Source organism: Cricetulus griseus, chromosome 2 (genome assembly GCF_003668045.3).
Source record: "Cricetulus griseus strain 17A/GY chromosome 2, alternate assembly CriGri-PICRH-1.0, whole genome shotgun sequence".
In the NCBI taxonomy this organism is placed as follows: domain Eukaryota; kingdom Metazoa; phylum Chordata; class Mammalia; order Rodentia; family Cricetidae; genus Cricetulus; species Cricetulus griseus.
The window spans coordinates 47,868,034-47,885,629 of NC_048595.1; the positions used below are offsets into that span (position 1 = coordinate 47,868,034).

The 17,596-nt window shown below is 38.3% G+C and overlaps 1 protein-coding gene across 1 annotated transcript in view; it reads right to left on the reverse strand.

Annotated features, from left to right (window-relative positions):
• Positions 1–17,596, reverse strand: part of Lepr (leptin receptor) — a 61,271-nt gene that overhangs the window by 16,647 nt on the left and 27,028 nt on the right. The window contains exons 7-14 of the mRNA XM_035438951.1: positions 14,790–15,080; positions 14,532–14,649; positions 11,488–11,687; positions 8,376–8,524; positions 6,273–6,432; positions 6,075–6,157; positions 2,994–3,210; positions 327–509 (exon numbers count right to left, since the gene is read on the reverse strand). Of these exons, the coding sequence (XP_035294842.1) occupies positions 327–509; positions 2,994–3,210; positions 6,075–6,157; positions 6,273–6,432; positions 8,376–8,524; positions 11,488–11,687; positions 14,532–14,649; positions 14,790–15,080 (1,401 nt within the window). The remainder of the gene's footprint in view (positions 1–326; positions 510–2,993; positions 3,211–6,074; positions 6,158–6,272; positions 6,433–8,375; positions 8,525–11,487; positions 11,688–14,531; positions 14,650–14,789; positions 15,081–17,596) is intronic.

The following is a 17,596-nucleotide window of genomic DNA, read 5'->3' on the forward strand; positions in this document are numbered from 1 at the left end:
TAGAAGACATTCAGAGTAAGATGGAAGCAACATGAACTCAACTAAATAAATACCTTAGGAACACTTTAGAATAAAAGGCTATACGATCATCACATATTCTGACAGAAAGGGTTGGGGAGAAGGTTTAGGACATCTGATTGCATCTGTGTAAAACATAAAAGAAAAATGCTCACAGAGATATAGCAAACATTCTGGCTAGACAACACGACTATAATTCAGTTGGCAGCACTTGGTGGGTGCATTTTGAGGTTGTCATTAACCACTTTATTATCTAAATTCCCAATCTGTAGTGTCATACTAACCCCTGAAAAGTACTGTAAACATACCATGGATATAATACTTCTTAACATTCGAAGGGATTTTAAGCCACTTGATTCCATCATCTTCATTAAGATTCTTCCATTCAATAACCAGGTATATTAGATTGTAATCACCAGGTGACAGAGTCCAGGAAAGGATCACACAGCTGCTGCTCAGGGGGTAAGCACTCAGTGACTGCACGGCACTCACTGAGGGGAAGAGGAGGAATTTATTTTAAATTTGAGAGTAATAAAAATTTACTAACTGCCTTGAGAAATAACCCAGATGAAGGGACAAGGTAGAGCAGGCAGACAATTTATACGAATGTTGTGGAGCTCATACAAGCAGAGTTCAGGAGCTTATGATGTGGAGAAGAAAAGCGATTCTACCTCAGACCTAAAAATGGAATTTTGGCAGGGTCAAAACTGTTCTCTGCTGGAATCACACACAAGCCTATTGACCATAGTCTCTGATTCCCACACACTTCTCTCCCACTGGTGAGTGACACTTTCAGAAACTGCCCTCAGCAGAGTCCCTTCCAGAAGCCTTGGTAGACTTGCACATCTGAGGAGGCCATTCCTATCTGCCTACATGGCCCCACAAGCCATGTCTCAACCCACTTTCTGCTGTGTCTGTTTCTCCATGCAGAAGCCACCCTGGTCTTCATTCATCTCTTCCCCTGAGCCATGAAAACTTGATCAGGTGTGCATCTGTTGGAAGCTAAAACTTCCCCACCCTAAAGCTGGGAGAAGAAATTTGATTCCTAATCAATGCCATTGCCTCAGGATGGTTTCTCTACCCTCAACCCAAAATCAAGTTCCTGTTTACTTTCTTTCAGAAAAAAAAAAATCATATTCCTGGCCAGGCATGGAGGCATATGCCTTCAATCCTAGCATTGAGGGGTAGAAAGAAAATCAGATCTCTATGTGTTCAAGACTAGACTGATCTATATAGTGAGTTCCAGGCCAGCCAGAGCCACATAATGAGACCCTATGTCAATCTCCAGGTCCCACGTAAAGGTGAAGGGTGAAATCACCTGCACTACGTTGTGCTCCAATCTCCATACACATGCTATAATATGTGTGCCCATAAATATACATCACAAATGCATACACTCACAAAGATACACACATACTAATATATTTTTCCTTAGAACACAACACTATTTTTTAAAGATTTATTTATTTATTATGTATAGAGTGGGCTATCTGCATGTCTGCCTGCAGGCCAGAAGAGGGCATCAGGTCTCATTACTGATAGCTGTGAGCCATCATGTGTTTGCTGGGAATTGAACTCAGGACCTCTGGAAGACCAGCTAGTATTCTTAACCACTGAGCCATCTCTCCAGCCCTATAAAATATATTTTAAAGTTAATTAATTGGGAGGATGCAACATGCCAGAGTATGTATGGATGTCGGGCAACTTGTGGAAATTGGTTCTCCCCTTCCACCTTGTAGGCTCTCAGGGATCTAACTCAGTTATCAGGCTTGGTGGCTGGTGCCTTTATCTACAGGGCCACCTTGCTGTCCCAAGAGCCACCCTCAATAGGAGCATAAAATCTGTGTTTTGTATAAAAGATACCATTTCATTTTAAATGGAAAAAATACTCATTTCTGGTGTCTCTACCCACCTACTAACCTATCCAAGCGTCACTTATTTCATGAAGTCTTTGATTATGGTTTGAATATGTCCTATCCCTTCTTTAAAGTTCACAGCACTTTCTAAATTCCTCTATTTGGCCACTTCCTTATGCCTGACTAAAACTCCAAGGTCCAGCTATCCAAACACCAAGATCCAGCAAAACAAGATTTATTATTTGGCTACACTGACTAACATGTCCAACCAGAGCTTACCAACTCATCCTACCAGACTTCCCCCTTTTCTCCTTAAAAACCACTCCTGCAGAGTCACCTGTTAATATCTTTGTCCATCCAGAGGCAGCCTTCTGGTCCCCACTTATCCTTCTGGGGTACTGAATCTCCTTTGTGCTGAGAACTTGGTATCTGGCTGTGTTCTGTGCCAGTTCTGAGGCCCTCACACCCACCCCTAGAGGAAGAGCTGCAGAAAATCAGTGGATACTCAGAGAAGAAGAATCAGTCTCCTCCATGAATGAGCTCCTGCACAGGTTAACTAATCCCAATCCCAAGTGGTCATCCCTGAACACATGTACGTATGAGCAAAGCTAAATAGACTCATATATATATGAGTCTATTTAGACTCATTTATATATATATATATATATATATATTATATATATAGACTATAAATATAATAGACTCATATATATATATATATATATATATATATATATATAAAGACTAGATAATGAATTTTAGAGGCGATACATGGGAGGCATTGAAGGGGAAGGAGCAAGAATGATATAGCTGCAGTGCTACACAAAAAGTCATGCAATCAAGCTACATCATAATTTAACAGTCAGGCTAAAATAATAATGATAATAATAATAGTAGGATTCTGTATGACCCACCATAGAAATAAATAAAATAAGCCAGGTGGTGGTGGCACATGCCTGTAATTCCAGCACTCAGGGAGTTCTCTGTGAGTTCGAGGCCAGTCTGGTCTACAGAGTAAGTTCCAAGACAGCCAGAGCTACACAGAGAAACCCTGCTTTGAAAACTCAAAATAAATAAATAAATAGGGCAATAAACTATTTCATTTCTCAGCATCTTTACCTTTACTCATTGGCCATGAAAATGTTAGATTAAAATTTGCAAGGGAAGCACCAATGGAATTGATGGCCAGAACCGTAACGGTATGTGCTTGTTCTGCCCACAGGAAAGTGAGATTGGTCTGATCTCCCGCGTCTTCTGACCACGTCCCATTGTGGGCAGTACTATGCTGCACCACATACCTCCTCACGCTGCACAGGGAGTCATTTTTCATCAGGGGCTGGAGTAAACACAAAAATGAATTAGCACATGGACCACAGCATTTATAACAACTGAGCTCATAGAATTCTGATTATACATTCCCACCAGGAAGTCGGAGTTAGACAAAGGCAGGCACTGCCCAACCTAGTGTTAAGGCATTGGGGTGGGAACAGGAGTTGAAACTGAGCAATGCAGTAGGCATGGACATATCTAGGAGTCGTGCAGCACAGGGAAATTATTTTCCCCTCTTTACATTTTTCTTTAGACCCAGAGACTAAAGACAATAAAGTAAGAACACAGGACACTCAAAATATGAAGAACACATAGAAAATGCTAAGAATCTCTACTCTAAATGTAGAAAAAGACTGGTAAGAAGTTTCCTCATCTAACAAGCAAGCAAAGGTACTACTCAGGTTCTAGGAAGGAACAAGAAGGCTCAGATAGTCATCATCACTTTGTAAACCCAAGTAAATCTACCACTGTTCTCCCCCGGATATGCTTGGAAGATTAGCTACCGCAAGAAGAGTTTTTGCAAACAAAACAGAAACCTTGAAGGTTAACAAATAACAGAGGCTCTCTGAGCAGTCTTTGTGGCCCTGGACATTTCTGCCGTAAGGCTTTCTATAAAATATTATACTGTGTTATGAAAGATTCCTGTGTACAACACATTCCATTCCATCCAGCTCCATGTTCTTCTGTTCTTAAGAGTCCAACAATCACTGGGCATCTGTGGCACACGCCTTTAATCCCAGCACTCGGGAAGCAGAAGCAGGCAGATCTCTGTGAGTTCGAGGCCAGCCTGGTCTACAGAATGAGTGCCAGGATAGGCTCCAAAGCTTCACAGAGAAACCCTGTCTCACCCCCGCCAAAAAAAAGAGAGTCCAATGATCCCCTTCACTTCCCAAGCAATCACCTTTACCTATTGCAGGGAAAATTAAATGCTGCCAATCCCTTAGAAAGCTATGAAGAGCTGAATTTTATAACACAGACAGAACAAGTGTCTCCAGTTGAAAAATGGCAGAGACACATTCACACAGATGCAGGTATTCTGCAGAGGGTGCAAGCTTGTGGGTAGTAGGGTGGAAGTAAGATGTAAGCAAAACTTCTATGAGGAAATACAAGTTTTATTTCATCTGAAAATCTATGTCATTTTGATATGTTAGTATTTATTCTTTAATCATAAGCAAAGAATCAAGAATATTAAAAGATACTCATGGCTCACCTGTACATTTACTGCCCCAGCCCCAAAGTAAGCATTTCTCTCAGGTCCTGATTTCTTTGACTGAGACACTCTTTCCTCTTGAATAGTCTTAACTTTTAGGCCCTCTTAGCTTACAAAATCAAGGATATATGCATGTATACTGGCCTCTGTAAATATACATATCTAAATATGTCTGAAAGAGCCCACCTATGCCTTAATGAGCTTATGTTGACCTCTAACTCCAATCTATGACTACAAGAACCATTATGGCTGACTTTCTTGCTAGTCTGGAGCCTCCTGAGAGAGCAGTGAAAAACCTGTACTCTGGCCCACTCATCTCAATTTTTCCATCAAGACAGACATACACTGATGTAATAACTACTAGCCTACATCCCTGCAAAAATGCACAACTCCAAAGTGTTCATGTAGTGTCTCACATCTTCCACACATCAGACTCATTTCCAAAGTTAATTAAAGCCTTTTCCCTTGCCCTACACAGTGAGGTAATTTCATACACTTGTGATGGTCATAATCTAATCTGTTTTTCATCCTCGAATCCTCCAGTCTATGATTTTTTTAAATCTGGATACTTTTATCTGTTGTCCTAATGTGCAAATGTGCAGTGTTGTGTGCCTACCATTTCACTGTCAACTGAAGAGTCTCACTTTGGAATAACGATTATGAATACAGTGGTCTGAATAACTCATGTGCAAGTTTTCATGTAGAGAAAGTTTTCAAGTCACCCAGATAATCATCTATGAGCACGATGGTCCATCAAGGCTACACAAGTTTGCATTTCCATGAGCAGCAAACCAAGTTTCTTGATGCTCTGTATTCTCAACCAGCAATTTGAAAAGTAATAACTATTCTAATAGACATGGACTTATACCTCACTGTTGTTTTACTTTGTAAATCCACAACAATGACCAACAATGCTAAGACTCCTATCATGTTTTTATTTGTCTCCTGTGGGTCTGTCACCTTTGGTTAGATATGTAGACCAGATATTTGGTCTATATTTTCGTTGGGCTATTTGCTTTCTTACTGTTGAAGCTGAAGAGTCCTTACTGCAATGATGTCTTCATTCTCCTGACAGTCTTTCCCATTTACATAATAAACATAACATGGCCTACCTAGTATATTTTATTCCTAAGTAAGTCATAAGCTTTATACCTACTCCTGAAATTATTTATTTGGGAAAGAAGTCACTCTTTAGAAGAATGGATGCTTTGGCATTTCCAAGTTGATTATCCATCATTGTAGAAAACACTTATCCTATGCCATCACATAGCTCAAATCCTCTCTTACTTCTTACGTGCTTACAGTGTGAGGGCAAAGCCATGTTTACATTGTTCAGGATTCAATCACAATCAAATCGTGGACTTGAAGCAACATTAATTATCATTTGGGAATCTTACCCTGATACAGATGCCAAATGTGAAGTCCAAAGAATCCAAGACTTGCCAAAATAGCAATGGCACAATTGTAATTGACCTAAGACAATAATAAAGGCTCCTGACTATGTCAAAACCCCAGATTCTTAGCTCTGAGCAACCACATCTCCAAAATGCATTAAAACATAAGGTTTGGGGTCATTTGTGAGATTAATAGTGACAGGGTTATAAACAAAGAATAGAACAACATAACGTCAGAATAAAATAAAAGATAGAAATTAGAAATACCTTCCAAAGCAAGGTGACATTTTTCTCTTTTTTAGTAATATCACCATTCATTATTCTCCAAAATTCAGGTCCTCTCATAGGAACTGCAAAATGACAGGGAGCCCAAGTTGGACACATGTTCTTGGAAGGAATGTTTTCAGTCACATCTGAAGCACATGCTTCTGTACTTTCAAGAAACAGTAACAAGTGTTCACAGACCTTTTACATCCATGACAAGTGTGTAGGCTGGTCTGCTCCAGTTACTCCAGTACCCAAGTCCATCCAACCGCCTGCAGCGCACCTGTGCCACATAGACTGCACAGAGGTCCAGCACCGGCAGGCTGACAGACTTTGATTTTGCATCAAATACCTCATGCATCTGGAACAGAAGTCATACTGTCAATATGTATGCCTCCTTGGGTCCTGAAGTGTGCTTGTATTTTAAACCTTAACACTATTCCAAACTTAAGATAGAGTGATGCTGTATTTTCTCACTTCAGAAACTCATGATGTTAGGCCAGCCAGAGGAGTGCTGCCTCCCACACCTGGTCTTTCCATTTTTGACTCATTGCACTTGCAAGGTCAATTCCAAACACACTCTTGCCCTACTGCTAATCCTTACCATCTGATCCTCTCCACCACAAAGACAAGAATTCAAAAATGGCAGTCAGACAGGGTCCCTTCTAGAGAATCAAGTGGATAAGACTCACATTCGCCACAACTGATGTCATTGTGCTAACAATGGAATTAGGGTTTCTTGTATTTCCGATCTTAGCAAGCTGCCTTGAAAAACTGACACAAAATTTCCCATATGCACACTCAACTCTATGATTGTTTAATAAAAGTAGTCTTTTTCAAAATGTACTATTGATGAACATACTGAAAGATATCAGAAGCTTAGATGAAATGTGGGTCCCTGAAAAGTGAGTGTGGAAACAAAGGATGCAATATGTTTCTTCAGTGAAGGCCTTCTCCAAATCTTAAATATCATAAACTGCATCTCTACACCAGGAAGGTACAATGAGGTAGAGTTTCCTGAGCCTATTTAGCCAGGCAATCACTGTTTCATGAACAGCTCATTGGGAAAATGTCCTGTCAAGTATGCTATTTTTGTTCCTTGCAAGGATTAAACTTTTACAATTTAAGTCAGTGCTTCTCAATCTTCCTAATATTGTAACCCCTTTAATACAGTCCCTCATGTTGTGGTGACCCCCCCACCATAAAATTATTTTATTGCTACTTTATAACTGTAATTTTGCTACTGTTATTAATCATAATGTAACTATAGGATATGTGACTCCTGTGAAAAGGTTTGCAACCCATAGGTTGAGAACCATTGATCTAAGTAATGAAAGCAATTACACGATACAGGAGAGTACTATTTGTATGCCAGTGACAATGTGATACAACAAAACTCTGAAACATTATAAGATGCTGCTGCATGTTTAACTCTCAGCAGTTGTGATTACCTACACAAGACATGTATGAGGTTGGTTGCTGCGGGATGTCCTTCTATATGCTACAAATACGTGTTTTAATATTTAATGGATGATGAATAAAGCTGTTTTGGCCAATGGCCAGGCAGAAAATCAGTTGGGAAATCCAAAGAGAAATACAGAGAGAAAGAAGGCGGAGTCCGGTAGATGCTATACAGCTGCCAGAGAAGCAGATGTGAGGTAATGCCATAATAAATAAATTAATGGCAATAAATAAATTAATAGAAATGGGTTAATTTAAGTTGGAAGAGCTAGTTAATAATATGCTTGAGCCATTAGCCAAACAATTATAGTTACTATTAAGTCTCTGAGTATTTATTCAGGAACTGGCGGGTGGGAAAGAAACCTCTGTGTACAGTTGGTCATGGAAGGGAGAAGGGCTCACAGGGCCCCCACTTCTCCCTGAGGATTTCCCTGTTGCTGGGGGAAGATGAGATAGTTTCTTTAGTGGTAGAACCACTGATAAGCTGCCCATGTTCCTGTGGAAAAAATCCTTACCAAACATGGAGAAAGGTGACTGGCTAGGAACAGGAAGGGAACAGTGGTGGGGGGATAAGAGGTGGTAAGAGGAGGTGAATATGATCAGAATACATTATATATATGAAAATATCATAGTGAAACCCATTATAAAGTATAACTAATATGTGTTCATAAAACATTTAAATAGCACTTATTAGCCCCAGCACTCTGGAGGCTAAAGCATCAGAGGTCTACAAGTTGAAGGCCAGCCTGGGCTACAGAGTGACTCCAATTTACAGAGGGGTGGGGGAGAGAAAGGAGAGAAGAAGAGAGGACAGAGAAGAAAACAATTAGAAGTAAAAGGTACCTTCCACTGTATTTCTTTTCCATTTAAGCCATATCGAATCTGGAAATGAAGGTTATTCTCTGGAAAGACAGGCTTTTCCCAAGATATTTTCAATAATCCAGTGTTTGTAGTAATCTCTGCTTTCACACTAGATGGAGGTAGTGGTTTTACTAGAAATTTAAAAAAATAATTTAAAAATTTAAAAAAATTTTAAAAATTTAAATTTTAAAATTTAAAAAAATAATATAATGTAATAGTAACTTAAACAGCAGTATTAACCATATTACTATTTATTATTTATTAATCATACTTATCATATATAAATATAAATAGTATTAATCATATTTATATAGTAATATCCTTTTTAAAATTTTCTCATTCATTGGCTCGTGCCTGTAGCTTTGTGTAATACATAAGAAAAAAGGATTATCTCTACTTTGTAAGCAAAGAGGTACAATGGAAAACTCAGCAGTATGTTATCAGTGTCACTTTGCAAGGTCAGAGAATACCTGCTGACTGAGCCATTAGAAGCTTGCTTTCTATAATCTGAGAAAACAGACTTTAATTAGCAGAAAATAGAGGCAAAGGTGACTTGAATCACAAACTATTTTTAACATGATTTTTTTAAAAAAAATAAAGACCTGTTTAAAGATGAAATACATAAAAATATAGAAATGCATAAACGATGATTATCTTGTTTCTCTTTCCTTCTCCTCTTCTCTCCCCTCCTTCCTGCCCCTTTCTTTCAGTAAGGTCTCCCTTTGTAGCCCTGGCTGGCCTAGAACTCACTACATAGACCAGGCTGGTCTTGAACTCACAGAGATCTGCCTGCCTCTGCCTCCCTAGTACTGGGATTAAAGGCATGTGCCACACCCAGCTACCTTTTTTTTTTTTTTTTGTAACATCTTATGTTGTTGCTCTCAACCTAATTTTGACTTACATCCCGAACACGCATTTGCCCAACACTATCAATTTTTCCCATGGAGGACCATTTTTGCTAAAAATAAGACAATAAGGAAATATGATTTATTGTACTAAAGCCTGAAAGTTCTAGCACAGTTTATGCCTCTAGATCTCCTAATTGTGTCACAACACCACGTGAACTTCACGGTGCCACACCAACGTTGTCTTTACTTGTGGGTGATACCCCTGAATGGAGCAATGGATTCAGTTGCTATAGCAATGCATTAAAATGCTTAAAGACTATACTTTCACACCAGCTGGTAAGAAACTTTTTTCTTGAAACCATTCTCTCCTATCTCAGATCCCACTGGCTCCCCTCACAGCTGCCACGAGCCAGCATCCAATCTAACAGGTTAACACCAGGTAGAGCCCGGGATGATGGCCAGGAGGCTCCTCTTCTTGGAAATTATTTTAATGGGTACCTCTCCCATTGAACTATCTAAAGAGAGATGGCCCATGACTGGAACATGAAGTACACAACTCTAGGGGCTGAAGGGCATAGAAAGAAACCCACCAACCCATAAACTGAAAAACCACAAACAGGGCGACATAAGGTGCTGTGTGTGGGAAGATAGTAAACCTTCTGTAAACATTTGTGGTATACCCCCAAACCTGTTGCTTCCCTCAAGCTCTGTAAGTCAGGACACTCTGCTGATTCACAGGGAACAAAGAATACCCAGACTGGCACAACCTGAGTGTCTGCCATCATTCTCCTCCTCTAAATCTCACTTTTCAAAACAACTACTGTGTTAAAAGCATGGCCTCTTGTTTGAGTGGTACTTTTTAATCATTTAAGCAATCAATACTTGCACTTTAGACCATTCAGGACAAAACACCTTGAACTTGCCATTAGTATATCTTTTCTCATGATCGTTAAATTCCTCATAGTGTATGATAGTATTCACCACTAAGTAAGATGATCAAACTTTCATCTCTGGGAAAGGCCATTTCTTTTCAAGAAAGGAAATGTCCACATTTGAGACAACATTAGAATTGATTCTTTGGTTGTGGTTCAGTGGGACACACGGATGGATTCACTGACTACCCAAGAGGTAGTCTACACACTGCCCACAGCGGTGCACACATCAGGGAGTATGAAGAGCTGCACACAGTTGATGGGTGATACAGAATGTTTGTGGGCTTAATCCAAGTTTTAAAAGCTAGGAAGAGGTGGAGCTGAGATTTACATCCCAAAGCTTAATTTCCACATTGCTCTCTCCCTAAGGCAGCATGAGTCTGATTTAAATTCTTTTAGTTTTGAAAAGCAAAACACCCAATGTTAACCAGATAACATTTTGCTGACTTCATGTTGTGTGTGACTGTTCATGGCCCTTTATTAGCCTAAAAGATTAAGTAACAGAAAAGTACCAATTGCAGTAAAAACACAATGGAATTGTGCAAATGAAGAGATAATCAACCTGTTGGACATTTACATAGGAAAGCAGAACTAATAGTTAAAATGAGTTCATCCTGTATTTAACAAAATACAGATTCTACTTCAAGTGTGTCCTGATTAACTGAAAATATATACTGATCTTTTTGTAATTTCCTAATAAAATAACATATAATAACAAAATAAATGACAAGAAATGGGTCATTTTTTCAAATATTTCATAGCAACTTTGGAATAATACATTGAATGTCTCAAGTATCTCAAGATACTTGTTAAAATCTGTGAATATTATTACAGATCTCATCATCTTTGTCTATTGTGTTCACTTCCTTTATTTAACATTTCAAATGCCTCTTACCCAGCCTTACAAATTAAAGTCTTGAAATATTATTACTCAGCTTATAAAGCCTTTAGATTACTCAAATGAAACTTTCAGATTAAAATAGCAAATGCTTTTAGAATTACACTGGAGGGATACTTTATATTTTATGAAAACCTCATAAAATTGCACTCACAATGACACATGCAACTCATCAAGTGGAAACAGTGGAAATATCCAACTGTTATAACTCTATTATCCATATTTATAAACAATCATGCTACAAGTAATATAAAAAATAAACTCAAAATAGCAATAAAAACTCAAAACTAGAAAGCTTCCTAAGGCCAATTGTTAAATTCCTCCATAAACAAAATCATTTTTTTTCCTTCAAAATCCAGTGTGAGTAGAAAATGGCATCCAAATCTAATGAAAATACACAACACCATGTGACGTACCTACAGAGTCAGGAAGGACACACGTTGGTGGAGACTCAAGTGAACCTAAAGAATGGTTGATCCTGATCCACATTGTGTAGCCAGATAATAGAAAGATTGGCTGGAAAACACATTCATAAAAGCCATCCCTCTGCAAGACGCAGCTTTTGGGCTCAGATGCAGGGTGAATAGATGGGCTATCGGAACAATACAAGCTGCTCCTTAAAAGACATTTGAAAAAAATAGCCAGTTAATACGCAGTACTAATAAGAGGAAGAAGACATTTTAGAACTCAGATTTGTTATTCAAAAAAGACAGTGTTCTGTGTCTAAAAATTGATGTTTTTATCAGGAAGGCACTCTTGAGCTCCTAGCTCTCTCCAGATCTTATTCTTTCCACAGAAACAGTAACTATAAAAACATTGGATAGGCAATGAGTAGTAAAAGCAATGGAAAGAGCAGACAAGAAGGCAAATTAGCAACAGAGCTGCAGGACTGCAATGGTCACACTAGCCCAGTGTTCTCAGCCTTCCTAGTGCTTCGACCCTTTAAAACAGTCTTTCATGTTGTGGTAATCCCCCAACCATAACATTATTTTATTGCTAGTTCATAACTGTAATTTTGCTACTGTTATGAATCAAAATGTAAGTTGTTGTTTTTTTTTTTTTTTTTTTTTGAAATACAGGTTTTCTTAAGGGAAGGGACCCCATACTAGAGGCTTGCATCAGTGACACAATTGTAGCAGAAGGATCAAAAGTAGGGCTGGGGGTACTCCTGGGGTGGGGGGAAAGCAGATTCTTTTTTGCCTTAAACAGTGGATTAAATTCCAACAAAAAGTGAGTATATTTGACTTGATTGACAGTGCCCTAACACTTTCTACACCAAACTGATGTAATTAAAATAACACCAAATCCTGATCCATACATGAATGGTAATGAAATATATTACTAATTTTCTCAGAAATGAATTATTTTAAACATTAGGAGTTTCAACCAACCTACTTCCTCACAGAAAACAAAGTGTTTCTTCTCTTTGAAATGGTTCTTCTGACACTGTTTGCTCCTAAAACGGTGTTTAAGTGACTAAAAGTTCTGACTACTCTCTCTACAGGGATGAAAATGAGAAAGAAAATGAAAACACTAAAATCTTTGTATTTTCTCCTCAAGGTTATCAGTGTGTGTGTTCAGATTATTAATGGTGAGTGAGAAATACAATGACAGAGGATAGAAAATAGCAGTGCAGAAACACAGTGGTGAAGGTCTAACTTGGAATGATTAGCTTCATCATCATGAAGGAATAACCATTTATTGATTACTCCATTGGAATGTTTCCTAGGAGACACTATTACTTAATTCCAATGAAATGAAATGCCATTAATTGCCCTAGAAACCATATGAATCCTACCATTTTTTCCACGTACAGACAAGGAAATTAACACGTGGGAGGCTCAAAACCTCACTAAGTATTCATAGTTGGTTATATGATGACCCTGTGAATGTTAGGATGTTAAATGAGCCATAGGGCTTATAAAATGGTCTTCAGCAAACATATATTTGCATGCGGAAACACATGGAAAGACATATATAATTAAAACAGCCTATCACAGACTTTCAATTGATTTAAAAATATTCATAGCACATAGGATAAAGGCAATAATTTTTTCCCATTTAAGAAATGCAGATTGTTATTTTTTTTCTTCAGGACTGCAGAAGAGTCAACACTAAACATGAGGGACAGAGTTCAGATCACAGGACTTGAGAGAAGAGATATGTTTTTTCAAGTTGAAATTTTAGATTTAAAATTTTTTTCACATTTTTAAAAAATTTAAAAAATAAAAAATAAAAATTAAAAAATAAAAATTTTTCACACTGTACAAACCAAGATTCTCCAACACAAATTTAAATATCAGAACATAGAGTTTAAGAGTAGTAAACATACTGGATGACTACCACGGGATCCTTTAAAAACAAGGAGGGGTTTTTCTTCTCAATAGCGAGATTCATTTTAGGACACATACTTTGTCAAGACAAGGGAAATACTATATGGAGATGTCTTAAATTTTATACAAAGAAATGTAAAAATAAATAAGCACACAATTCTCTTTAATAGAACATATTACCCCTCATTAACTACTGTTTGCTTCCCAACTTAATTCACTTCATTCTAAAAAAGTCACATCTTGTAGAATCTGGTCCCTTTGCCTTTTTACTAAAATACTGACCTTTGGCCAAATGACATTCAACTTTTTTGCAAAGCCTATTTAGCTCATTTACTGCACCCAAATACACTGCATAGGGAATAAGTCTCTTGCCTTCCTTGCATGTCACTCAAGAGTCAAAATGCAATCCCAGGAAACAGTTGGCAAACATGATAATATGAGGTTAAAACAATATAATTTATGTAATTCCTTACAAGTTTTCTTTTTTATATCAATTTTATTTAAATTAGAAACAATCTTATTTTAAAAATCAATCCCAGTTCCCTCTCCCTCCCATCCTCCCATGCCCCCCAACGAACCCCCCATCCCATCCCCCATCCACTCCCCAGGGAGGGTGTATTCAAATCTCTGCTCAGGGAGAAAAATGTGCCAGATTGTTGACAGAGGTTTCTGTCCCACCTGGTCCTACAGCCGTTCAGTCCCAAATAAACACACAGTTATAAATTGTTTGGCAGATGACTCAGACTTCTTATTAACTAGCTCTCTCTTAATTATTAACCCATTTCTATTAATCTGTGTATCTCTACGTGGTCTTGGCTTACCGGAGAATGCCCACACATCATCCTATCTTTCTGGTAGCTACATAGCATCTCTTTTGAGACTCACTCTCTGCGTTCCTCTCCAGGAATCCTCCTAGTCTGGTAGCCCTGACTATATTTCTTGCCTGGCTACATCCTGCCTGTCCATTGGCCAAAACAGCCTTATTCATCAGCCAATAAAAGAAACTTATATTCACAGCATTCAGAAGGACATCTCCCATCACCATATTTCTGCTATAGTAATAGATTAAAGGAAAGTTTAACTGTGCCGTGCCCAGGGGAAAACAAAGAAGGAAGCACTATACATACCTGTGATACCTCAACTGCACAGTGCTTCCCACAAGTGATTGGATTGTGCTGGGTGACCATCTGCAAGTCATTTTAGTTAAGTACCCATCAGTTTCACATGATATATTGATATTGACATCTATTTAAAACACATTAAAATATTAATATAAAGTACAAACACCATGAAAAGCATTTTCTTTACATCTTTAATAGGACTCTAACACAGTCCGTGACAAGTGATCTTGTGGGACAGAATGAACAAGGCCTTGGGATTCTTACCAATCACATATAACTCAGCGTAGCGATGATGGCACTCCTGCCCACTGCAGCAGTACACTGCATCGTAGGCAAACTTCCCCCGAGTTCTGGTGGCTTTCAAGTTGGAAAACATAACTTTGCTAACATGGTCATTCACAGCACTATACTGGATTTCAGGGATTTTCTCAGCTAGATTCATCCACCAAACTATCTGTTTTGAGGAAATTATTTGGTTTTCCTTTTTGTAGATGCAATGGAAGGAAGCGTTCGAGCCAACACTTGTCAGAATTTTGGGTGGAAAGTATATGACATCTGTAACACAGAAAGAAAGGTGGGCATTCAGCTGGAAACAGAAACCATCATGTGAGCAGCCTGTACCACAGCAAAGAGATTCCCACATCCCTAGCTACCCTGCCAACATCAAATAAGTGCACCGAGAAACTGGTTGTGCTGTGGACAGCCCTTTACAGCCCCAGTAGTCCCTGCTCTCAAATAAACAGAGCCTCCATGAACATCATGACAAGCTTCTAAACTGTGCCTATTAGCAACTGCCATTTTCCAAGTGACAGTCAAAATTAACTAAATGGAACATCATTTATTTCCACAACAATTCGTTTCCTACCAGACTACTAAATTTGAATGCACACATGTGGGAAAATACAAAAATAAGTAAATAAAAGAATGTTAAAGAAAAAAGAAGGGCCAGTAAAATGGCTTAGAAGGTAAAAGTACTTGCCACAAAGTCCAATGACCTGAGTTCAATCCCTAAGACTGACAAGACAGAATGAAAGAATTGACTCCTACAAGTTGTTCTCTGATCTCAACATGCACATCATGGCACATATGTGCATGCAAAATAAATGCAATTTTAAAATATTAAGAGAATCAGTGAAACATAGCATGTGTTCTTAGCACAGATCACTAGATACAAAGTCTTGACAGAACGCAGGTTGTTGCTATTGGTTTTTTCATACTTAGGAAAGTTTCTAATAAATAGGTAAAGCAATGGATAGTTGGCCCTGTAATATGCTAAATTTACTGCTATGGTTTTGGATGTACCGCCCACATTGGATATTTGCACTGAGTGTATCTATAGTAAACAGAAGTAGGATAGCACTGGGCAGAAGCACTAGAGTATGGGCGTGACTCAGCAAAATCCCAGCCTGGAGGACATGCAGCCTTCCCATGGATGGAACTCACTGCTGACCTGTGCCTGTCACACACTCGATGTGCTCCACAGCCTCACCACTGAACTGTCTCAACACCTCAGAGTTACTCTTATTTTCTAAAAATGTACACAGTAACTGTCATAAATTCAGGCTCTTCATTCACAGATTGTTTTTAAAACTTCAAGGTATTTTAGTTCAACAGTAAATGCACCTGGTGAGGTCTAATTGAGAAATAAAGTTAAAATGTATATGGTTTGTGACTAATTAAATGCTTAAATCTAGGCTTTAACCCGAAGATAAAAAGCGACAATATATAAATCTATACTAAAACTTGATGAAACATATGAAATAAATGCTGAATACTTAATTTTCCAAAGAGCACAAATACCATCCTAAAAAGTATTATGCAAAATTTAGTTTGAGGAATAAGACAGTTATGACTTTCTTTATATGGCTAAAAATTAACGAATTTTATTAAAATGGAAATCTTCTAGTGACAATATTAATGTTATCAATTACTCAAAATAATATAGACCATTTTTAGGTAAAAGAATAGAGACCATTTTTAGGTAAAGTTCTTTCACAATGTGTTTATCCCAGGCCCAGAAAATGGACTTTTCATTCTAGGAGCAGATGTGCTGAATTTTCTTTAAAGGAAAAACATGGAACCTGCTTACGTAGATTATTTGTGATTCAGCACACATCACCAGCCATTATGTCAACACAGTGGATGATATTGTAAAGAGAAATATTTAGGGGAACTACTTAAGTGAACTAGTTTTTGTTCCCACTGCAAGTGTCTTAGTTTGTTTCTTACATAGTGAATTTCTTTTTTAAAAAATTTTATTTCATGTGTATAGGTGTTTTGCCTGCATGTATGTCTTTTTGAGGGTGCCAGATTCCCTGGAACTGGAGTTATAGACAGTTGTGAGCTGCCATGTGGGTGCTAGGAATTGAACCCCGGACCTCTGGAAGAACAGCCAGTGTTCTTAACTCCTGAGCCATCTCTCCAGCCCCAAGTTTCTTTTTCTTAATCTTCACCTACTAGCCCTCAGAGGCAGCTAAGCCATCTGAGATTGTCAGGCAATGATCTTTAAACGTCTCCAAAGGCCCATAAGCTAAAGGCTGGGACACCAACCTGTGCTGCTATTGGGATCTATAAAACCTTCATGAGGGACAGTCCAGTGGAAGGAGCCAGGTCATTTAGAGTGTGCCCTTGATAGGGACATTGGGACCCAGTCTCCTTCTTCATCTCTTTGCTTTCTGGCAGTGGTGAGTTGAATAGATCTCTTCTCCTGCAGGATCCCACTGCTGATGTACTGTGTTAGCACAGGCTCAAAGCAACAGGGTTAAAAACCTAAAAGATTAAAACCTCAAGTATGAGCAAAAATAAAATTTTCATCCTTTAAACTTAAGTTAAAGGAGGGAGTTTTGACTAGAAGGTGGCTATTTACTCACTTTTCCCCTCATAGTTTTCTGTTCAGAATGTCTGAAATCTAGAGATACACCTGAGTGAAAAATAAGCATGTAGCTATTGATAGTTGTATGATTGACTGTTGCACAAGCTAATTGATAAAGTGGTGTGTGTGTGTGTGTGTGTGTGTGTGTGTGTGTGTGTGTGTGTGTGTGTGTGTAAGAGAACCAGGAGAGTTAATCACA